The following is a 25848-nucleotide window of genomic DNA, read 5'->3' as shown; positions in this document are numbered from 1 at the left end:
TTGGAAGATAAATAATAATAATTTACTGGACAATTTTTGCAGCGTAAAGTTCCACTCTTCTTGTTAATCAAGTAATCAACAATGTAAAGCAACATGTAGCAAAATACTGATTGAATTATTTTGATATAAATTTATAAATAAATACAACACAAGACTAAATTTGTACCCATAACATTGTATTAATTGATTAATTAATTTATTTATCCATTCATTTACAAATACAATCCAGGTAAAAAACAACAGGCATTTGCCCAAAACTGCTTTAGGCCCGTCGCAAAGTAGACCCATGCTAATCCACGAAAAGCAACCCACGCCGTGGGATGTTTTGTAAACTATTGCTATAGAATTATTCATAATCAATCAGCTGAAAAGTGGATTATTCATTGCATGTATTATACAGATGTCTGGAAAAGCGTAGCAATGGTTTACAAAACATCCCAAGGCGTGGGTTGCTTTTCGTGGATTAGCGTGGGTTTACTTTGCGGCGGGCCTAAAACCTTAATTTCGAATTCACAGTCAATTATGTAACTGTAACTTACGTAACGTAATATATTTAATTAGTAGTATCCAATAATTGTCATATATCCACCAATCTATCGAAATTTCCTTTATGTTTCCACATAGATCGAAGAGAACACGAGGACTTTAGCGGCGCTAGGCCACACTTTCGGCAGCACCAGCAGCCTGGAAGGCCACAAGACGCCAGACCACGCGACAGAGAGCCGCAAGAAGGGAGAGGGAGCGAAAAAGGCCCTCCTGCAGTGGGTCTCCAACGCGCTGCCTAAGTGAGTTCCCTTGTCTCGCAGACATCCCACTTGAATATGCACACTCAACTATGCATGCATTGTGTGTACCGTACTTATCGGTACATAGATTGTGGATTACAGTCGATACAACCCGCCTAGAGATTTATTACTACATTTTTAATGTTTAGTCTGGAAGTAGTCTGGGTCAGTCTGAGGACTGTACTTTGAAGGCGGTAATGTTTTGTGATTCATTGGTATGACTTAATTGTAATTATCAAATGAATATTCAATACTTGAGTTATGACATAGCAGTCGAAAATGTTATAGTGAGGTTCACGTTTAAGGTTGTCCGGTACAATTTTTTATTTAATTGGATAATCTTTTTCAATATAATTGTTAAGATCATCATTATAAGAGTGAGAAAAAGTGGCAACTGAAATTTTTAAGTGGTCTAATAAGCGAGTTATGGGTTGTTGAAGTGCTAACTCCGTTTTCTTTTCAGATCATAAACGGTTTCGACTATATTAACAGAACTTTTCTTCAAAAAATTCAAAAAATGTATCTTTCCAAACTAAATCATTTTATTCCCCGTTCATAAATAAAAAAGTAACATTTTTTGTAAATTCGATAGCTTGTTTATTTAGGCATTAATCACGAAAAACCGCATACTAGAACAAAGCCAATGATATACTAAATGTATTAAAAAAAACTCCAATGTAAAATTCGAAACGGTTCATGATCTGGAAGGAAAACGGAGTTAGCACTTCAACCCATAACTCACTTATTAGACGACTTGAAAATTTCGGTTGCCACTTTTTCTCATTCTTATAATGATCTTAACAATTATATTGAAAAAGATTATCCAATTAAATAAAAAAATTGTACCGGACAACCTTAATGGCAGTGAAGAAATATAGGACAACGTTGCCGATCCTCAGTCTTGTCAATGCCTTCTATAGACGGTATCTGATACAGGTTTATTGATGTAATATTAACTGTTCATTCTCGTTTAAGATAATCTGTTATATTTTTTTAAGCAATAAATTATATTTTTCAATACTTCCATAATGAATTTTCACAATCAAAATGGAATATTTTGTTAATTAATTATTAATTCTACATTGTTGAAAGACGATTTGGCAACAGAGCAAAGCGAGAAAGAGATAGCCCTATCCGCTTTGTTGAAGAATAGACAAGGATAGCAATACCATTGCTAATCAAACACTGCCATTATAATGTGGACCTCACTATATTAGTCTGTTATGTCTTAACTCAAGTATTGTAAAAGTGATCATTAACAAGCAGTTCTTAATGGAAAGTGTAATTGAAGAGAGATAATTCAAATTACATTCTGTTGAATTAGGGTGGTTGTTTTTCAATTATTATATAAATTTATTAGCATTCAACAACTGTAATCTCTCATTCATTTCCATTTATAATTATGATTTCTCCAATCGATGCTTGTCCCTCCCTGGATGTTTTCTTCTTAAGTTATAAAAAAATAGAAAATATAATTTCCACAAGAAAAACATAATTCTCTTGTTAACATTTTATTTCTTGTGAAAATTATCTTTTTTCTTTCAATTTTATTGTTATAACAAGAAGGAAACTTTCAGAGAGGCATAAGTATCGCTTGAAGAAATCATATAAATGGATGATTTTCACACAAAACATGAAAATTTCACAAGAAAAACAGAACAGAAAGTCTTACTGCTGGCAGTGCCAGAAGCGAATTGAATATTTCACGCAGTTTTCATGATGTTTTGATAAATAAAAGGTTTTTGGTTACTATTATCATGGGAAAATACCACATAATCAAAATTTGTCAATTTTTTGCCTTGAATTTCTTGTATGAGTAAATGCTGTTTTTATTTGCGGCTATGACAGTAACGAATTATACATCTTGCTCTGTTCTGTTTATGTTTAGTTAATTATTTCCCCAATTAGTTAATTTGTCCCTATTGTGAGCGATGATTTAAAATTTCTTGTGCTTAATATGACATGGAAATCCATACTTGAATATTTTGTAACTGCTGATTCCTTAAGAATTTTTTTTCAAATTCAAATTCTTTATTAAAAAAAAACATAACGCAATTTATTATCTTAGCAAAAGTATCTGATTGGAACACCAATTTGTAGGTATACTCGATTTTGTCCTCTCTGAAACTGAGAAATACAAAATTGAATGGTTCAGAATCAGTCGCATTGTCAAATTAATTGAACTAAAAAAAAGAGAAAATTAATGCAAAACACTTTTTAAAAATTGGTTGACTATTTCTATTTGTTTTCATTACACAACTGTAATCAGTCACATTGATAAGAAAACCACCCTTGAACATTGTCAAATTGATTAAACTAAAAAAAGAGTAAATTAATGAAAAACACTTTTTAAAAATTGGTTGACAATTTCTATTTGTTTTCATTATGGTAAAATATCACACATAACACAACTCTAATGAGACAATTAATTTCGCTTTGCAGGGATGTCGGCTTGGAAGTGAAGGACTTCGGTCGCAGCTGGAGGGATGGGTTGGCATTCCTGGCCATCATTGATGCGATTCGCAAGGGCCTCATCGATTTGTCCAACTTGCGACGTGCCTCCAACCGGGCCAGGCTCGAGACGGCCTTCACCGTTGCTGAGAGGGATCTCGGCATTTCTAGATTACTCGATCCTGAGGTCAGTTGTCATCAGAATACGAATAATTCTGCTGCCACTAAACAAAATCGATTGCAATAGGCAAAACGTCATTATTTTAAAACTTAATTAGATTGTTTCCAGACATTTGACATACCGTAATATTAATTGATTTTTTAGAATTTCTAAACACTATCAAATATCAACCTTCAACCACCATATAAAATAGTTTCAATATAAGTTGAAAGTCTTATAAAATTACTTCAAAGTTCATAACATACCATATTCCAAAACTTGAGTAACCATATTCTAAAACTTAGTTGATGGTTTGAAGCTATTCTTTATATTTTTCAATATTTCTATTCAATTAGAGATCCTGTTCCATTAGTTTCGTCCATAAACGGTTCTAGAAATGAAGACACAATGATATAATAAAAACCAATTATGCTTTGAGGTTGATTTTTTTGTTTACTCATGATTCATAGTAGCCTATGATAATCTTCATATTGATGAAATGATAGCAATCCGTGGAAGTATTGATAACATACACACAATAAGCTTTGGTTGACGTGTGAGGTGGTTCTTTGAACCTCTGGATCTTTGATTCCGTCCCTTCGAAAACATAAACATTGATAACATCGTATTGCAATGTTACACCATACATCATGCATCTTAACAATATTATTGAAGAAAGAAACATTTAAAAAGAATGAAATCTCAATTACTCTACTTGTAAATTAAGTTAAATTAGCTAATTTGTTTTGATATGCAAAAGAAATCTGAGGTGATATAACGGGCGTCAAACTCTAATTTGAAGCTAAAGAGTCGAAAGGTTATTGTTATGCATATAGATTATATAGATAGATTTATATTATGACATGTAGATTGAAATCTTCACTGATCATTTCCTTTCATAAGATTCATTTCCTTTCATTTCCTTTCATTTCCTTACATTTCCTTACATGTAGATTGAAATCTTCACTGATCTTTTCGTTTCATTTCCTTTCCTTTCATTGTCCTTATATTCTGTGACTAATCCAAAAACTATGTAGGCTATGATTTTTTAAATATGTGTTTCTTTAATCTTTCTATAATCATCCGTTGCTATTTATTAAGTCAAGAATCAATCATTTTATTAGCTGTAAAACTGGTAAATCTTATCTTAAATTGTAGTGTTCAATTTGCGTATTTTCTAGCTTATCATAAGGCTGACCAGAACTCAACCCTACACAGAGATGTAAAGTCTTTGCAGGGGTATTCCATCCACTTCTCTATCACAATTATTGTAATTGTATTTATTACTTAATTACGAAACGCTACAGCCCTGCGTGGACGTTGGCCTCCTCAACAATTCACCTCCATTCATCCCTCTGATTGGCCAGTCTCTTCCAGTTCCTCACTCCTAAGCACGTCAGATCTTTTTTTACATCCTGCAGCCAACATGTTTTCGGGCGACCTCTTTTCCTCGTTCCTTCCATTCTTCCAACAACCATCTGCCTCTGCATCCTATTATTCTCCATTCTCTGGACATGTTCCAGCCAGCTGATTCTTCTCTACTTCATGAATCGTACAATATCTTTTCTCTGCAGAATGTTACTTATCTTAGCATTGCTTCTGATTCTCAAATCTCCATTTTCGCATATGGGGCCATGAATTCTTCTTATTATATTTCTTTCGAAAATCCTCAATGCGTTCATATTTCGGGAGAACACAAGTTTCACAGCTGTATGTCACTACCGGTCTCATAAGTGTTCGATATAGTTTTGTAATTGTATTTATTATTGTATAAATGCATTTTTGTGGAATAAAGAGTATTTGAATTTGAACTTATTTGTGTTGTTTTTTGTCTGTTGGTAGGACGTGGACGTGGACAAGCCGGACGAGAAGTCGGTGATGACGTATGTGGCGCAGTTCCTGCACAAATACCCCGAGCTGCGTGCTGACACGGGTGACACGCTGACTGCAGTGCAGACCGAGTACTCGCAGCTGGTGCAGTGGCTGCTCGAACGCAACCAGTGGCTCTCCCATCTCCGCCAGACCAACTCGCTGCCTACTAGTTATTCTGTGAGTTCAAACCATCCGAGCAATTATTAAAAATTGACTAAATATCCTATAGGTCATCTCTGGCCAAGTAACTCACTGCCCACTAGTTATTCTGTGAGTACGAATGTTGGTCTTGTCAGTTCAAAAGGTCATCCTGAACACTATTTCTAGGTGCAAATGACACAATATGTATAGACTTTACAATAGGCTAGTTAGAAAATTCTTAATTTAAATATTTCTCAAGTTTGTTATCCATTGTGATACATTCTGTGATTCATTTGAAATATAATGTCAACCTTCAAAATTCAAAATCTTCAAATCATTATTCCTGGACCAAAAATCAGTGACGAAGCAGTGTGTTATATCATAATATCAACCTTTGGACAACATTAACTTTTTATCAGAACTATTGAAGAGAAATAGTACAGGCTCAGCCTAGTTTTTCCTCCAATGTCATAGTTATTGACCGAGCGAAGTGAGGTCTAAGATTCAAGTCGACGGTTTGGCATTTCTCTTAATGTTTATATGTTGCGCATTTACGGCGAAACGCGGTAATAGATTTTCATGAAATTTGACAGATATGTTCCTTTTTAAATTGCGCATCGACGTATATACAAGGTTTTTGGAAATTTTGCATTTCAAGGATAATATAAAAGGAAAAGGAGCCTCCTTCATACGCCAATATTAGAGTAAAAATCAGACGACAAGTGATTACACAGATGTGTGGAGAAGCCAGTCTTTTATTGCTGTATTTCCATAAGGTCTATAGTTTCAATCAGGTACTTGTGGATGAGAATACTGCGTGAGGTCTACTGTTCACAGAACTACTAGTATCATGATTGTGGTATTTTGTACAATAAATGAAATGAAATAGGAACACAATAATTTGTCCTTACAATAAACAAGTTGAAAAAGTTTTATTTGAATGATTTAAAATTGTAATATTATTTATTCAACAAAGACAAAAACACATAATAATAAAATGATTGGGAATGCAAAAACAGGCTTATAGCACTTACTATCCCATTCCCAAATTTTGATTGAAAATTAGTCCAAGAAAGGTTATGATTCGTCAGCACTTTCAAGCACAAATATTTTTGGTCCTAAAATAATTATACCGAGTTGAGACTTGAAAGTCTGCTCTACCGTACCACCCAATCTTGAAATAAAAGTCAATACAAAAACTTGAATCTCGATGCTTCATCGTTTCATATTCATATTCATTTATTAGGTCAGAAACATGAAATATTACAAAGAAAATACAGTCGCTAGCCCAAAACTTCATCTTCTCATTCATTACTTGTACTTTTGCTGGTGATGATTTTCATCTCCAATTCATAGTAAATGTTCATTTTCATTATACAATATCATGTTGATATTTTATGGAAATGGAACAATAAATCTGATTTGATTTAGTTCATTAATTTTCTGAAGATGGACTTTGTTCATCACATCAAACATTTCAACCTTTCATGATCAAGTTTAAGTTCTAGGTTTTAATTTGATCTGTTGATGATTTAATCTGAATTTTTAGATGCTTTAATGTGTACAGGTATTATCTAACTACAATAAATTGATGATGATGCCATGAGCCATCAGCTCACTAACTCCAAAGCATCACACATAAGAGTACCGAAACTCGAGTTCATTTCTAGTATCATGAATTTCACAGTATTCTCTAATCAAAAGCAAATGAATAGCTTCATGCTGAAAAGTATCATCTAAATGCATTATTATTTTCTCATTTCACATTAGATTTACATTAACTGATGTATATTTTTCTTTTTATTGCAGGATTATGCATCGTTTGAGACTGAACTAAAAAGTAAATCTGAAATTTATCTGAAACTACAGAAACTTGTCGACTCGCAAAGCCTGATAAGCATCACTGGAGATGCTTGGAGGGAAGTCGACCAATTATGGAGAATGCTGCTTTCACATGTAAGTTCACATTTATTTAATAAAAAAATAATTAAGTCAGTGTTATTAACATCCATCCCTATGTTTAATAATCTGATCCTTCATCATCAAGCATTGGTTTTAGATCATCTACATTCTTCATATCAGTTTAATGAAGAAACCATCATATATGAAATATGACAGAATTCACATGTCATGTTTGAATGAGCTACTGATATTTATGCTTTATTATTGATTGTAGTGCTAATTATTCTAGTTTTATCTGTGCAATTTTCATGTTTTAGATGAGATTTTGGCTGCGTCTGCTGGACAGCCGTCTTCCACCACCCTTCAACAAAATTGGAGAGTGGCTTTCCAATGCTGAGGAGATGATTGAATCCGATGAGATTCCCACCATCATGAACGAAGAAACTGCCACCATTATCAGCCGAAAGCTGGAGGAACACAAGGTAATTAATGCAATCTGTAATACAGATGTGGCCTCAAAAGTTGATCCCTAGTTCGTCGGTACGGGAGCGGGCGGAAATTGAAGGAAGCCAACTGCGCATGTCTGATTGTTGTATTCCTAAATATAAAATCAAGGCGTGCTAGGCTGGTTGGATCAAATAGCTCGCAACAACTCAACTGGTTGATTAAATGTCAACTTATTGCTATGCTTAGTAGCGTCTTGTAGCTATAGCAAGAGCTTGTAGCTCTTGCGTCTTGTCTTACGCTTGTATTGATGCTGTGGAAGGGGTAAATCGGTCCAGGGACAAACTTATAAGACCGTATCTTTGCTATTCTACAGTTGAGTTTGTATTTGCATTGTACAGTCATTTAGCAGTTTTTACTATGGAATATTTTTTTGAAAGATTTATATTAATTTGTTTTCTATAAAAACCACTAAATATTTTTCACGATTCATGATTTTCCTCAGCAGAACAGAAATTCTGCACAGGAAGAATAATATAGGCTAATAGAATAGCTTTCTTGTTCAACAAATATATGACATATGCTTGGATTTTGTCAAGTAAGTCAGGTACAAAGAAAAGAGTGATGGACATTTACAATGATGAAATAACGCAGAGATGACATACAACAATGTCATACAAAGCAGTACGTAATTTAATGAATTCGACATTTTTTTGTATCTTTCATTATTTAAAGGTAATAAAGTATCAATAGAAAAAAGATCGACTACTTAGATGTCGGAGGCACTAGGAAGAGGGGAAGACCTAGGAAGAAATGGGAAAATTTTATCGCTCAAGATCTTTCAGAGAAGGGACTAACACCAAACGAAGCTCACGACCGAGACTCCTGGAAGTGAATGACCCGAAACATCGACCCCACCTGAGTGGGAAAAGACTGAGAAGAAGAACAAGAAGAAAGTATCAAATTGAAATGAAAAGCAATAGAGATATGATAAAGTAAGGAGCAAGTAAATAATGATTATCAATGTAGTGAGTAAACCAATAAGTTTTGTAGTTGTAAATAGTTAAGTGGACACTTCGCTACGTTAACAAATAAAAAAGTCAAAAAGTAAGTGAATAAATTATAACAGGTGTAATCTGTATTTAATTTTCAGTAAGGCTGTAACATTTGATTTGATCATCACTTATATTCTGAATTACAGGCCTACTTTGCTGACCTGCCCGACATTGAAAGACTGTTCGAACAGTCGCTAACCAGCGGCAACCTACAGAGCCAGACTCAAGTGCCTCTGCAGCAGCTGGACAACATGTCTCAGAGGCTAAGGCTCATCGGACCACGCGCTGCGCAGAGGAGAATCAGACTGAAATTCCTCGAGCACAAGGTAATTGTGTCACCTAAAACAGAGCTCATAATCTATCTATAATATAATAAAGGAAAGAATTGGCTTATACACGTACATAATAGGAAATTCACGAATGACGAATCATTACGTCTGAACTACTAGACTGATTAACTTGAAATTCTGCATATAGATTCCTAATTTACCGAAAATGGTTATAGGCCTGTTTTAAATTCTTCAAGATTTCAGTAGGTCAAGTTTCAAGTTTGTCAAGTTTTTAATTTGACTATTCCGGAGCACACTGATTACCTGCTTGTGACTGAATAAAAAGACTAGGCCCTAGTTGTTAGACATATATTAGACATTCTAGACAACTAGAATATATTACAACTATTAACTATATTAGACAACTTCTAGCCCCAGTTGCACAAAAGCCTATTAAATTATAATCGTGATTAAATGCCACGAGAACCAATCAGAGAAGTCTTCTTTACGGAAAAGCCTTCTTTGATTTCAGATACTGTTGTTGGTGAGATGTAGTGATATTTATCAATAATGAAACACTGAAATGTTGTCTGGAATGTATGTCATTTTTCAATAAATTCGTGATATTTCTAGACAACATCCAGTGTTTCTTCTTTGATTGGCTCTTGTGGAATTTAATCAAGATTAGAATTTAACAGGCTTTTGTGCAACTGGGGCTAGAAGTTGTCTAACTACAGATTTATCCAGTATGGATAAATACTGCAATAACACCTTCACAACTACTAAGAATGGAAAATATATCTACATTTTTTATATCTCTATTCTCTAATATCTTTTCATTTGTGTTATGAAAATTAATTTTTTGGTTCCCGTTGCACCTTTGGCAATGAAACTTGGTATTTTCATTTAGAATTTCACGAAGGTAAACAAGTCATCCATTATAATTAGAAGGGATAGAATCCGAAATGAAATAAGAAACAGACTGAAGGTTACAGAAATATCAAGGAAAAAAGACTGCAGTATATCTGTCTATCTTCACTTTGATCCACTAATATGGATGGTTCAGTCACGAGAAAAAGCTAGGTTTCTATAAGGCCGCTACAATTTTAGGATTTTTACCGTATGTGGATTTTTAAACCATCTATATGACCTTCAAGACTGTAGATCATCTGAAGACCTTTACTACTACTTGAAAAGCGTACATTTCTAAATTGTAGGAAAATAATACTATAAACTTTCAACTTTCATTGTTTCAAATTTTCATAACTTAGACTATATAATTGATGTAGCCTAATAATTAATTACGACATGGCCTAAATATACTATATTGTACTGTACCTATCTATTGGTCAATGAAAATAATCATATTTGTATTTCTAAAATGTAGTTTTCCGTTTGTGTTGCAGTGCTGCCTGATTGCATTCCTTCACCTGACGGAGACAAAACTGCGTGGCTGGACAGTGAAGTATGGCCGGGAGGAGAGAGTGCAGGCCCTGCTCGACCAGTACACCAACTTTGTGTCGCGCAACCGCATCTTCCAGGAGTTCAACAAGGCCTATGTCGACATGCAACAAGTCGTCGAAGAGTATAAGCGCGAAGGCAACATTGGTGAGTGTACCATAGTCTGCTCATAGAGAGGAGAGACCTCAATTACATGAAGTTTGAGATAGCAATAAAGAAATAAAACAAGTAAAACATGAAGATTGTGCTTGTGTGTTTATAAGATTAATTACTCATATTAGCTGTTGATTACTGGACTCGTTAATACCAGTTCACGATGCTTTCATTCATACTGAATCACGTACTGTGATTATTCAGTTCAGTCTATGACAGAGATGCTAGGAGACTACTAACTAACCAACTACTGGAGTGGTCTTGTTGCTCAAAGATCCACACTCACATGCCCATGTTTGTTTAAATGCCTCTCATGCGTATGTTGTTGTCTCTTGGTTCCCAAAACAGACATTTTATTCGATGAAGTTTATTCTCGCAGTAATTTCCATTGGAATAAATTGAAAAACGGTTTATTTTTTCGACAAATTGGTGCTTTGATTATACAATATACAACTGAACCGAGTAGAGAATACTGAGAATTGTGTGGTTCTTTTTGAAGAATTTGGTTGCGTTCACTTGGTAAATCTAGTCTAGTTGCGTTTGCAAGATAAGCTTGAATGTGATGTGACTTGCAGCATTATTATCATGATTGTGAATTCGATTGCGTTTTAAATCGTTAGCTTTGGAAATACGTATTTTAATATACTTGGTATTCTCACGTTATGTGTAACTTTTGGGGACTGTGTGTGGATGATATAAATGGTACATTGTATATGTATATGAATACAATTTGTTCATTGGAACAATCATCGAGATTATCACTATACCGAGGTGGTTACAATGTACCGTAGGTACAGAATTGGCTGTGAGTCCATGCAGAGAGTCACAGTGAAAGTTGAGAATCACTGACCAGATTCTGGAATAACTTACTCCTACATTATTAGCTTATCAACAAGTTATGGGGGCTCTCTAGTATATTGAATTGAACAAAACATAAATTTTGAGTTGTCTAGTAAATTAATGTATCTGATTTTACAACGTTCCCTGTGATTGCAGATCAACGAGAGAGCATAGCAACCGACCGTTTCATGCGCGAAACAGCTGATCGCTGGAAAAACGTCTCAATGGAATTGCGCTGTGTGCAGAGTATGCTCGAAGAGGTCATCATTTTCTGGAGGCGATGGAACACCTTGTCTGAGGAAATTGTCAACTGGTTGAACATCGCTGAACTGAAACTAGAACTGCCTGAAGAGGAACGTATGGAGTTCTTTCAGGTAAGAAAAAATATCTGGTTTTTGAATTTTTATGAAAATAAAAATAATTAATTCATTCCGAAAAAATATCTGGTTTTTGAATTTTTATGAAAATAAAAATTATTAATTCATTCCGAATGCTAATTCCTTGTTGCAGAACTTTTTCTATTACACTTGAAAGAAACTCCAACAAAATCTGTTAGTTAAATTTGAATTTCAATTGATTGATGTGAACGTCCATTGATCTGTCAATATTTTATTAGTTTCATCGAATATTCATTATCTATATTATCTATTATCAATAATTGATGAATATGTTAATATGATTTCAATTTATTTTCAGGATGTCAGTATTTGGAAAGACAAACACCAACAACTGGGAGACACTGTTAGCTTCTTGATTGCAACATGCGACGATCAAGTTAGCAACGAACTCAAGGACAAATTCCTACACATCAACACAAGATGGGAGAACATCTTCCCGGTGAGTTATAGATTACATAAAAAATAATAATTAATAATGATTAATAATCAATCATTTTATTCAAATCAACACAAGATACACAAAATAACTCGATATACAAAACAACACAAACAAAATACAAATTTCAAAAAAAAAGATAAAAAACAGGGTTCATGGTGGTGTGTGCTGAAAAGAAAGAAAGGAGGAAAGATATCTAGCCAACTATGGCTATATGGAATGAAAAAGACTAAGAAATTGTCAAAAACCACAGATTTATTGATACTTAGAAAGACCGGTTTCGGTTATTACACCATTGTCAATCTCTGATAAACTCTGATAATCTCTGATAAATTGACAATTTCTAAGTCTTTTTTATTCAATATGAATAATTACCACAATATCAACTTCTCAACTACATAAAAAAATGGCTATATGGTTTAGATTACATACATAAACAATGTAAAAGCTTGAATTCCATAAGTTTCCTCCATTTTTATTGGTAATTTTATTTTGGCATAATAGTTTCATATCAAACTACAGTATTCTACTACTATAGTACTACTATGTTTAGTAAATGCTTGATTTGTTTCAAGCTACTTGATATCCTCTTCAAAGGATCAATATGAAGGATCTATGTTGGATATAGTTTTGAAGCTTTATTGCTCTGTAAGCCTTAGACCCCGCACATACACATCGATTTTTGGTCGTACGATATTTTGCCGTCCTTATGAATTCTATAAGATTAAACGGAACTTGACATACATCATCTGTTTGAAATCATCTGTTTAATCTTATAGAATTCATAAGGACGGCAAAATATCGTACGAACAAAAATCGATGTGCGTATAGCTAGCCTTACTGTTCCTAATATTGCATAAATACTCTCACATCATTTTTGTATTCTAAAAATTTCCTTGAATCAAATTGGATGAGAATTGATTGTTTCAAATCATATAATTCTTTTGAAGTCTAATCTTATGAACTTCTTGAACTTCAATCAATCAATTAATTATCATGAATGTCTTCCTCATTCCATTAATGTATTTTCAAAAACTATCAAGTATTTTTGAAATCTTATGACTTTCTTAAACTCTAACCAATTAATCAATTTTAATGAATGCCTTCTTCATTCTATTAATTTATTTTGAAAATCCCTTTTGTTTAATTTTCAGCTGGTGAAGCAATACTCACACGCAGGTGATATTCTGAGGAACCGCAAGGACTACCGATCAGGTGTTGAGCACCTGCAGGCCTGGCTTAGAAACGCCGAAGCTACTCTTGGCTCGTCCCAGTTGAGCTCCACTGAGAAAATAAAGGCATATGGTCAGCAGTTGCAGGTAATTTCAACGAATAATTATCCAATTTTATTGTGAATTTTTATTTTTAATTGGAATCCAATGCATATGAAACATGTATGTTCAGTGGTTTAGACTTTATACCCCTTTTTAATTGGATGGCCTGATTTTAGAGAATCTCAATCACTTTTTAACAACTAAATTACGACATAGCAGTAGGGTATTTATAAATAAAAGCTAAAGGAAACAAACATTGAAGAGAATCTCACATACTTGATGAATGTCGTAAATGAAGTCGACCTCAATATTTAATTTAATGTGGTCAATAAATTTTAATAATTTAATTGTATGGGAAGAGATTTTGTGGTATTCCTGCATAATTAGAAGAATAAGAGAAATAATTGGCTTTTTTCTTCAGGGCTACTTTTGGATATAAATAAAAATATAAATTTGAGTATTCTACCTTTTTTAAATATTTTCGTCACAACAGTTTCGGCTACTAATGAGCCGACATATTATTGCATTAGTAGCCGAAACATGTCGTTACGAAATAATTTAAAAATGGTAGCCTACTCCAAGTAATGCTATATAGTGGTACTGACAACATGTACGTCTTATTATTTCAATAAATTGTGGTCAATAAAGTTTTTTCATTGATTTACACATAAATGTGGGGTCCATTTAATGTGGCGATTGTAGCTTTTGATTCATATTGTAATGAAGAAGATTAACTCAGATAAGCGGTAACTTCACCAGTTATATTGATACAATCCTTTTCCAATGAAGTTCACAAACTTACGCTCACATATACAATTGCTGTTAAAAACATTGTTTTCTGTATTGTATAATGTATCAAAGTATTATTATGAGATACTCATTAAACCAAACCTGGTACAGATTTGATAAATTCTAAAGAAAATTTCTCAAGTATCATTCCAATATAATAGTTTGTTTATTACTGTGGTATTATTTCTGTGTGCGGTGAATTACTGTGGTCCTTATTGTTGGCCTATACAAAATGAGAGAGAGTTTGTTTACACCTTTTCTGATATTTTATGTGAATATTTGCTGATTAATAGGTCCTGCAATCTGAAATTGAAGGAATGGAAGAGCTATTCAAGAATGTCAGCCGAAAATTCCAAGGATTAATTCAAGACCTTTCCAGAGAGGAGGTCGATAGGATGATGAACACACTCAAAAAGGAGAAAGGTTAGTTTTCTTTCTGTGTGTGAAATTTCAGGATGATACTCCCATTATTACTACAAATTAAAATATTCATTATTTGATAATTACCTAATCTACAAAAGAGGTTTTTTGAAATGAAATGTTTTAATTGACAGAAATAAAAAATTACAACATCTTAGAAATACATAATAAAAGCAATACAAATCTTTCAACATGGGAAAATACTATTACAAAATAAAATGAAATGCCAATTGAGTATTTGCATCTCGAGGTACTAGACCTGTTTGAGATGGTGTTATATAAATTGATTACAAAACTAGCGCTAAAAACTTTTGTGAATAACTTATGTACTCATGTGTCATTGCTCTTACTGTTTTTGTATGGTTATTTACAAACTTCACCTTCAAATTATGTATCATATCAGTCCCAAGTATCATGTACCCTGATACATTATCGTGTATGTAAAAGTCGTGCAATGAAAGGTCCATATGGTGTATTGCATTAGTCACTTGTTTAAATGAACGCTTTCACATATTTCATTAATTTAACTTATCATATTGATGCTAGTTGCTGATTAAACTCAAGATATAAAGTATCCCTATATTGGTTCCTGTAGCTCAGTTACTGTTACTGTTCCCTCAGTTGGGAAATAGAAGCTTGCTTATCAAATAACACCTTAGAATCGTTTATAACTATTCATCTTTATTTTTATTTTGGCCATATCATATAAGTCAAAAGTAATATAACATTCCGTATTTCATCGTATAGTATTAATCATATGTAGCCTATCTGCACTACTATATTTCTTTATTGAAATCCTCCAAGGGCCGGTTTTTGAGTTCAGGATTTAGCTAAGTTCTAGACTTTGAACAGCTGAAGTCGGAAAATTGGCTTTCCGAAATGGGGCATAGTCGCAGTCCTCGTTTAAATTAAATTTCGAAAAACTAGAAAATTGAACATAAAATAAAGTGTAAAGTTTCAGCTATTTTGAATTATTTAGGAATGTTTCATTTCGTCAAGGAAAAACGTTTCCAATTATAAAAACGAGGAAATAAAAATTATCATAAAAACTGCGACTAGGCCCCGTTTTGGAAAGCCAATTTTCTGACTCCAGCTGTTTAAAGTCTAGAAATTAGCTAAATCCCGATCTCGGAAACCGGCCCTAATTGTTCCAGAAACCTATTGTTTAGTACTATTTTCGATTATGTTTGTCATTCTTCATGAAATTTAATTGTTGAATACTACTGATGAAGCTGATTTCTTCCTCTACAGAGGCACTAGTGAAGGTGCGCGCACTGATCCCCCTGCAGCTGCAGCTGTTCCACCAGATCCTGGTGCAGCAGGAGTCGCTGGAGGCGGGACAACGAGAGATCGGCCAATGGCTGGACAGCGCCGAGGCTCTGCTCGCCACAAGCCACGCCCACCAAGGCAAGGAGGCTGTGCAGGCCACCCTCGAAAAGCACAAGGTACGCTTGAATGAACTTGATGAGAGTGTGAGTGATTCAAAACTCTCCTGTCAAATAATGAATAAATATCACAGTACTTTAATATTAGTTTATACAACTGTTAATAAGGGTTAGAGTTAAGACTTAAGTGAGCGAGCGTAGTGAACGAAAGCGTGTCTTAAACATCTCACGAGTGCTTCAAAGACCATATAAAACTGTTGTATACACTTTTTCATCTACAACCATTCAAGCAAAGTATCACATTGCTGTCTTATTGTAAAGTTAGAAATCAACCAACTAGCCTATATGGTGAAAAGATTGAAATAACAATAGGTGTAAAGCTACTCAGAGAGAGTGAGTGGTAATCTTGAAATACCGAAACAAGACAAACTAAAAAATGACGTACTAAAAACTTGATAAACTGAGAACTTCATTAACTGAAAACTTGAAGAACTAAAAATTTCATAAACTGAAAACATGACGAAATGAGTAATTGACAAACTTAGAACTCGACAAACTGAAAACCTGATAGCGTAGCTAGAAATACGTTTTCGAAAGACTTGACCGACATATCTCCTAATTTTAATCTATCTGTCCATTTCACACCAGCGTAACGTAGATGTAAAATTGGGAGATAGGACGGCTACATCTTCCGAAGATCTATTCTGGCTACGCTACGCTTGGTGTGTAATGGCATGTTGAATTTTAAGACACCTGGAGTGAGATTGACACTGCTGTAACATTGTAATATCAGTGTAAAAAACGATTGAACGCAGAGCAGCTTTGATGCAAAGAATTAATGAAATTCAATTACAAATTACACGAAGTGGTCCTTGAAAATGGGAACATGGTTTAAAAGTGACTTACAGTGACGTGAGAGAATTCAGGCCTAAAAAAGCATCCACCGCTACTTTGTTAAATTTGGTTCTTGCTCAAGTCTCTGAAATAGAACAAAGTAAATTATGCCATGGAAAATGAACGAATAACAACATTATTGAACGCACAGTGATAATAAATTGAGAACTGTTAGATGAATAAAATAGATTTTTTGAATGTAGCTCACTTTGGTCCGTTTGCAGATACTCGGTTTAAACGGAGAAATTCCAGCTCTAAGTTTAAACCTCGTATGAAACACATTATGATAAATGCAAACATATCTATAAGTAAACTTGGTGCAGCGTTAAACGTAGTTATGGACCTTTGTCGTTAGAACGTTGTAGTTGAAAGCCAATGATTATTGAATTCTTACATGGCATTTAATTTGAAATTTAATGTTTTCAGGCATTCTTCTCTCGCATGCTATACTACAAATCAATGCTGGAAAGCAAGAACAAAATCTTCCAGAGCATCATCAAGTCAGTGGACCACAGTGAGGGAATTGACACTGAGGAGTTTCTGAGCAAAATGGCGTCGCTCAACGATCGATTCGCCAGGGTCGCCCATCAGGCCAACATTGCTGAACAGGTACATTTCAATTTACAATTTATTTTAATTTGCCAAAAATGAAATACAAGATGATGAAACTTCACAAAAAGATAAGATTGAATTTAATATTTTTATCATTGTTCAAATTGGGATAGGAAAATACAATTTTTCTCAATGATTTTAACATAAAAAACAATAACTTCATTTTTCATCACTTTTGAATTTTGATGGCTGATGGAAAATTCTGATCGATACAAACCAGGTACAAGAAGAGTTTTAAAGATTTATTTATTGCATATAGCAAACAATACAATAGTCGAAAAATAAAAAAACCGGCTATTGCCCAAAACTTCTTCTATTTCCTTATTTTATCTCATATCGTCCAAACAACAATTCAACAATTCTATTCATCTACTCTTTGCAAAAATTGACAATTCCTTAATATTGCTATTACAGCTGCTGCCTGTATTACACAGTTTTCGTGTTATTTGTGAGAATGATAATAAATTGAATAATAAGGTTAATGGTAATGATTTTGTTGCAGAAACTGCAAGAAGCTATCAGGTGCTGGCATAACTACAGAGAGATTGAACGAGTGATTATCGACTGGCTGCAAACTGCTGAGAAGTTGATGGCTGAACGTCAAATTGATTCCAAGCAGACTATTGAAAATCACAAGGTACTTTGAACTCAATGAAAATGTTCTGATTTGAATATAGTCTATGTCATTCAATAGCACGACACGCACTTATGATCCATTCAGGTCATTTTATTAGGAACTTTCCCCAATTATATTTGAGAAATGAATTAAATGTTTTCAATTGGTTGTAATCAATCCGTAACAGAGATTTATTCATTCTGATACAATTATATATATTTATAGGATGTAATCTATTCATAAGATGTTTCATAAGAGATATTTGAATTATTTTATTATAAATTTATAATAACATTACTTTATTAATAGATCTGGATTCTATAAATGTTTTTTTCAGAGCTTCTTCGAGCACGTCAATGATCGTTGGATTATTGATTTAGAAAACACAGCTCAGGATTTGAAAAATTGCCTGCCTCCTGAACATCAACATCCCATCAATGAATCGACTAACGTTCTCCAACATAGATGGCGGGTAAGTGTAAAGAATATTGAGAAACAATAATGCATCTCTTAAACAATTCTACATTCTTGAAAAGTGTTTCTGAAAGTATTATTACATTGTTGTGAATAAATTCTTGGGGAAATTTATTCATCATTGAACAATAATTATCAAACTAATCATCTTCTAAAATTTATAATTTGATTATCTTATTTCCGTTTTCACAAAAACTTGTTCGAACGATACTTACTCATGAAACAGAGTTGATATGTCATCGAAAGAGTTTGAAAACTGCTGATCATACAGTAAAATTTAATATTAATCGTTGATAATTTATTGATTAAAGTTTACAATTATTGTGGAAAATAAAAAACAGGCTTCTAACCCTGAAAATCTCAATTTCCAAAATTAATAATTTGAGTGATTTTATTTGAGCTTCTGCATGTTTCTCTTGACAGGAAGTGATGTCGTTCATACCTCTGCACCTTGTGAGACTTGAATTCCGATTGGACGAGTCGGCCTTTGCTCAATTTATCAAGCAACTTGAAAAGGAGCTCAATGCCGAAATTCAAGCTTTTAACAAGAGTGAAGATGTCGCTACAATTTTGTCAAGAAATAAGGTGAGTTATGCAAAGTTATACGGTACTAATCCTGGTAAATTTATTTTAAAGAAAGAGTTCTGAAAAACTAATGGCAGCCATTGTAGTTGTTATATGGGCCAATTCACACGTAGCTCAGTTGTGCTGAATAGTGAGTTGTGTTTTTCTGGCTGTAAATTTATATGAAAAAATTCCAATTAATAAAATGAGCCAACCTTCAAAATTCAAAATGTTCAAAGCATTATTCCTGAACCGAAAATCAAGTGACGAAGCAGTGTGTGATATCATATACTTAACCTTTGGACAACATAAACATTCTATCAAATTTTTTGGAGAGAAATAGTACAGGCTCAGCCTAGTTTTTCCTCCAATGTCAAACCGTTACTATATTATGATTATAGTTTTTGTACAATAAATGAATAAATAATAAATAAAATAAGTTTGTATCATGACATAGGTTATTGGCCTTACTTATCTCGCTTGTTCCAGTGACAAACCATTTTGTACTTGATTGTATTGTATTGATTATACTATTTAAAGACACCTGCAAAACTGTTGACAGCTCTGAGATCATTATATTGTGCCAATTTACAATTTCTTCAAGGTAAAATAATAAACGTTCATGATAAGACTTATCCATTCATGAAACATCCTCATATAATCATAAGACTTCTGTAAAACTAATGAAATCCACTTTGACCGTTATAATGTGTCTAAAAGTTGTCTCCCTTTCAAAGGGAGTAGCAGACACATGAATCTCAACTTATTTATTGAAGTCTTTAGTTAAGGCTTGATAGTTTGGAACCTTGTGAGACCGGACTCCAAATCGATAACTTATCAGTGTGACCACAGAGACTAACTAACGCTTCAAATACCGTATTTTGAAAGTACAGTGGAAGCTCAACCTCGGTCACACTGATGATGGTAGCCAACCTCCGTAATGGATAAGGTATCTGAAGATATCGACATATCATGATGTATGCTATGGACTTTTCAATGGACTGCAGAAAAAATATAGCCTGCTTTAACGGGGTTATACTATATCAAGGTTCCACTGTATTGGTGATAGGAAAATATCCAGAGCTCCTATATGAATATTCAAATATTTTTTCTCAACCACCTGTCTAGTAGATGTAGACACTTCTGTCATTATTATAACTCTTTGAACATTTTCTGAAGCATGATTGATTTTTCACCACATTATAAATCCTATACTATTAAACGAGCAATTTCTGTTTATATGTTTGTATTTCACCGGATCTCGAAAACGGCTCTAACGATTCTTACGAAATTCAGAACATAGTAGGTTTATAATACAAAAATTCGATTGCACTAGATCTCATCCCTGGGAAAACTCGCTGAAATACATTAGAAGGATAATTATTATTCATCCTTGGAAAAACAGCTCATAATAATTATTTCGTCGTCTGTTGATGATAGAAGTGAGTGAGCGAGTTCATGTGTGTGGGACTGTGTCAAAATTATGACTCAGCTGTTGAACTTTTGTAATCATTCAATCAGGTACTTAGTGCCGGTTGCAAAAAGCCGGGTTATTTTTAATCCTGATTAATTCCAGTAGAACCATCTTTTTGAAATGGTCTTCTCTGATTTGGTTCACGTGAAATTAATCAGGATTAAAATTTAACCGGCTTTTGTACAACCGGACCTTTGTGTGGGAAATTTTTGCATTCGTCTGGGAATTAATCTCAATTCACTGTGATTAGATAGAACATTTCTGTAAGAACTATAAATATTATTATAATTTCTTCTTTCGTAATACATTTTTTATGCTTTTGTACTCCAGAGCGAAGCTCGGTCCCCGATATTATGCTTTAATGTGTGTAATTAATGTATATGTAGATTTGAGTTCAAATATACTGTGGCTGTTTATTGTTGTGTATTATATACCTTGTTTTTATTGTGTTGTCTGGCCTATATGTCAAATTGTGATACACTATTGAGGCTAATAAAGATATTCTATTCTTTCAGGAACATTTTGTATCCGGTCGCATCGTGTCTGACGTCAAGAAGTGTCTTCAAAACATGGAGAAAATCAGTACGACTTGGCGCGGCAGTGGTCCCGAAGAAGCCGCTCTCAAAGAGTCGGTCAGGAAGTGTGTCACCCAATGGGAGGCATTGTCAGCCAAAGCCAAGTCATTGAGGAATCAACTCCAGGAAATTCCTGATCAATGGGTCTCGTACAGGCAAAGGTAGGCATATCATTTGTCCAGTTTATTCTTCCAGTCCAGTAAAAATTATTCTATCAAGATTCTCTCTTGGTAGAAGCCTGATTGAAAACTTTCATAATATGACAATCTCGAACAAGAAAACAATCACACCAGTTTCTATAGTGACCTTTCATGGGTAACTTTCAAAATTTTAGAATTTATTTATTGATTCGATGATACAAAATTCATTGAAATGATTGGGGGAGGATCGACAGGCACAGCCCAAAACTGTTCTCTCCTCTTAAAGAATGAAAATTTTAAATATTTTGTTAGTGTTCCACTTGATATTATTAATATAATAAATTCATGTTTATTTGGTTTTTTGTGCATTTGAATCATTTTCGATAAATAAGTAGAATAGATTCGTATGGATTTTGAGGGGAATCGCTGACGGAAGTTCCACCTCGCCTGAATATACAGATTATTTCTAAAATATACCGACAAACTTCGTGAGTTTAGAAGAGGAATACTCGCTCGTCCTTCCTTGAAGACAGGATTTCCAAGTGGAAAGAATTTTTCAAGTGAAAGGAATTGTTCTTTACTTTGTGGTTCCAGTAAAAAGTAAATTCGTATGGCTTTTGTTGGTGGGGAGTCCCTTGCGGGAAGGTCCCACCGCCGGAATATATAATTTAAGCCGTCAATGGGCCTTACGACTGTCATACTTCAGCCGGGACCGACAGTTTAACGTGCCCATCCGATAACACGGGAGTGATCTGGTTAAAAAACTTTTGGTAATGGGAGGGTTTGAACCCGGGATCTCTATGCTGCTACGCAAGCACTCTATCCACTAGACCACGGATCACTCCTGTGGTTCCAGTGAACTGGGTCTTAAAATTCATTGTCACCCATATAACGATGGCGGAAGATTTCACATTTTTTTCCAAAATTATGATTTTGTTATTCAGTGGCGACATCATGAGGGAACATAAATGATGTGAAATTAGCTGGGAAATCGAATAAAGCCAATCAGAAGTATGTAACTGTGGTATGTAGAAGTATAGAAGTATGATTGTTCAGATAATGGGGGAAATATGCCCAAAAAACGTAATTTTCCAATTTGAAACATTCAAAATTGAATCGTGCGAGATATGATAATATTGTCAATGTGATATCTTCAAAAAACTTAATGATGTTCAAGATGAAATAATTCTTGTATATTCTAATAAAAATTATAATTCTTATAATTTTCTATTCTCAGATTTTCCGATATGGTACGGTGGATGGATACCGTTGATAACAGTGTCAAAAATATCCTAAAGGAGTTGGCAACAGCAGAAGAATTCGAGAAAGAGAAGATTATTTTCCAGGTATTCTATTTTGAATTGAATTTTTATTCACAGTAAACAAACTAATTTAAAATGGAAATATGGAATTATTCAAGGAACTTGATATTATCGACAGATTAAACAGGCTCTCCTGCAATACAAAGCTAATCAATTTGTAAATTCCCCATTTGTTGTATATCTTGACAGTATGCTACTTCATGGTAATAATTAAAAAGAGTATTCTATAATTGAACTATTTTCTAATCATGTTGTTCTATTTGGCGGCCATGGATCAAACTACAGTCATCAGTGGTAATTAATTGAATAGTGATTTGTTTGATACACCTCTGCATAATCGGCAACAGTTTACACTGTAGAATCCATTCACTATTATCGTAATACCTATGATCCTTGTAGTATAAATGAATAATATCAGCTGTAATGAAGTTTTATTGGCAATTTGTAGTAGAATATAGTGAATATTCACAATATAGTGAATATTCGTTTATTTATTCTGTGCAATCCTCAAATAATTAGAGTTATTATTATACTCACAATTGAAACATTTTCAATATATATGGCTACCCTCTAGCTCCACGAAATCATAATCATTTGTCTTGAAAAATCTTCAACTCTCATTGTAATTATTTTTCATGAAGTAACTTAGTATTGACACTATTAGATCCATTCCTTTACACTAATTCCTTGAAATCATGTTATGAGTAGAGTCTATCCTGCGAAACATTTACTTTTTTAGATGATTTTCATCCATTGGAATCGTTTCAGTGTAAATATTCAAAAATGGTATATATATGGTAGATGGTTTTTAATTAGAGAAAGTATGATAATTTTTTATTGGTGATTTTATCTACCTAGTTTAGATGTTATATAACTAGCAATATAGTTAAGGAATACATATATAGCTCACATCAATTCGAGAATTGCTTATACTATATAAACAAAAACACCATCTCAGATACCGTAAACATTTATATTCCAATTATTACACGAGAATGCTAACCACACATTATTATCACTATCATTCCACTATCATAATATTCTTCATCGTTATTCTTACATTATTGAGGCCTATAGTTAGTTGAAAAATCTGCATTAATAATACAATATTACAATTATCACGTTGCCCTTATACAACTCAAGTAGTAAAATAGTTAAATCTAGTTAGGTCCCAAGAACTTTCTTGAATAAAATACCTCATAAATGCTATTTCAGTCAATGAGTTAAGATCATGATGTCTATTATAAGTGAGCTTTGAATAGCATGCCTAATTTATTCCATGACATAGAATAGAAGAAGGATGTGATTCATGGCAGACTCAACATCTTGATAGAGCAATCCAATTAATAAATCAAATCTTGGTTTCAAAAATTATTCTTGAACATAAAACCATTATTGTAGGCTCAATTATTAACGAGTTCGAACTCCAATATTAATCTATACAAGTTATTGGCTATACCATTGGTTTTTCCATCTCAATCATCAACGAGTTCAAATTTAAATTTTGATCTACACAAGTTTCATGCTATAAAATTAACAATAGTCATATTCAACATTGAAAATAGTCGTTCAAGGTTATATCATAAACAAAAACAAGACATTTCACTGTACATAATAAAGAAAATAAAATATTATATAAATAAAATAATAAAATAAAATAATGAATAAATATTAAGAAACAAGTCAAAAAGTAAGCAAATTGAAATTTCTATGACAATAAAGATAAACTGCTCATTTTCAACTGTTTCTGAATGTAAAAAGATTTTTCAATCAGGAAATAGTATTTCTCTTGATAGTGATATCCTTGATGTTTCTATAAAACTTGCTAACGATCTTTAACTATTCATTTGAACCTAGGGAATCTGCCGTGAAGTGGACGGCAAGAGGGAGGACATGAAGTGGCTGGTGCAGAAGTTGGATGCGCTGAGCAGTCACTCTGCAGACGCGGGCGAGGAGCAGCGCAAACTCGAACAGCTGATCGCCCGCTACAAAAACCTCATTCCTACCATAGAGATGACTGTCACCAGGACGGAGCTCTATTCAAAGTGCTACACTTACAGGAAGGAGGTCAAAGAGGTGAGTTACACCATAGTATAAGACTTAACCCAATGTATTTGCACCCCCACTCGAAATGTATCACTACTACACCTGCTCTAGTACAAGGGTTTTCCATATAGTAGGTTAATTTCTAAAAAAGCTCAATTTATTTATATTTGCAGTAAATTTCATATATTGTATTTTTGAATATTATGTGCATTTTATTGATTAGATTGCTTGTTTGTATATTAATGGAAATAAAATTTATTATTATATAGATAAAGTCTGTATGTATATCTGAAGATTAAGGCTGTGCAAAGGCTAAAAATAAACTTTCTACTCGTAATATTTTTCCAAGTTTTTCGATTTGTATATCATCAATCTATCAAAATGAAAAAGTTTTCTCAGGAAAACATTTTTTTTCCGATCATTACTTTTTGAGATATGAGCGACTGAAGTTTGAATTTTTGGGACAGAACATTTCAAATTTGGTACGATATGAATCCATGAAATTTAGAGGATGGATTCTTCATGGTATGGTAAAATAACTTTTAGTTGAGTAATTTTTGGTAAATTGAATAACTTTTCCAAAAATTGATATTTTCAGAAAATTTTTATTTTACTAGATCAACAATACTATGAAGAATCCATCCTCTAAATCTCATGGATTTATCTCATACCGAATTTGAAATGATCTGTCCCAAAAATTTAAACTTTAGGCGCTCATATCTCAAAAATTAATGATCAGAAAAAAAGGTTTTCCTGAGAAAACTTGTTCATTTTGATAGCTTAATGATATACAAATCAAAAAACTTTGAAAAATATCACGAGTAAAAAGTTTAATTTTAGCCTTTGCACAGCCTTAAGTGAAACTGTAGAGTGAAATTGACACAAAACCATAACCA

The 25848-nt window shown here is 33.5% G+C and overlaps 1 protein-coding gene across 1 annotated transcript in view; it reads left to right on the top strand.

The window, feature by feature from the left end:
* LOC111053776 (nesprin-1-like) overlaps window positions 1-25848 on the top strand; it is a 189600-nt gene that overhangs the window by 12296 nt on the left and 151456 nt on the right. Inside the window, exons 5-23 of the mRNA XM_039429393.1 lie at window positions 625-785; window positions 3228-3423; window positions 5239-5445; window positions 7219-7365; window positions 7629-7793; window positions 8957-9136; window positions 10486-10687; window positions 11690-11907; window positions 12230-12370; window positions 13522-13686; window positions 14724-14853; window positions 16102-16295; window positions 17556-17738; window positions 18244-18378; window positions 18695-18829; window positions 19255-19416; window positions 21385-21605; window positions 22822-22930; window positions 24764-24982. Of these exons, the coding sequence (XP_039285327.1) occupies window positions 625-785; window positions 3228-3423; window positions 5239-5445; window positions 7219-7365; window positions 7629-7793; window positions 8957-9136; window positions 10486-10687; window positions 11690-11907; window positions 12230-12370; window positions 13522-13686; window positions 14724-14853; window positions 16102-16295; window positions 17556-17738; window positions 18244-18378; window positions 18695-18829; window positions 19255-19416; window positions 21385-21605; window positions 22822-22930; window positions 24764-24982 (3270 nt within the window). The remainder of the gene's footprint in view (window positions 1-624; window positions 786-3227; window positions 3424-5238; window positions 5446-7218; window positions 7366-7628; window positions 7794-8956; window positions 9137-10485; window positions 10688-11689; window positions 11908-12229; window positions 12371-13521; window positions 13687-14723; window positions 14854-16101; window positions 16296-17555; window positions 17739-18243; window positions 18379-18694; window positions 18830-19254; window positions 19417-21384; window positions 21606-22821; window positions 22931-24763; window positions 24983-25848) is intronic.

This window comes from Nilaparvata lugens, chromosome 5 (genome assembly GCF_014356525.2).
Source record: "Nilaparvata lugens isolate BPH chromosome 5, ASM1435652v1, whole genome shotgun sequence".
In the NCBI taxonomy this organism is placed as follows: Eukaryota; Metazoa; Arthropoda; class Insecta; order Hemiptera; family Delphacidae; genus Nilaparvata; species Nilaparvata lugens.
This window is presented reverse-complemented; position numbering and strand designations above follow the sequence as displayed.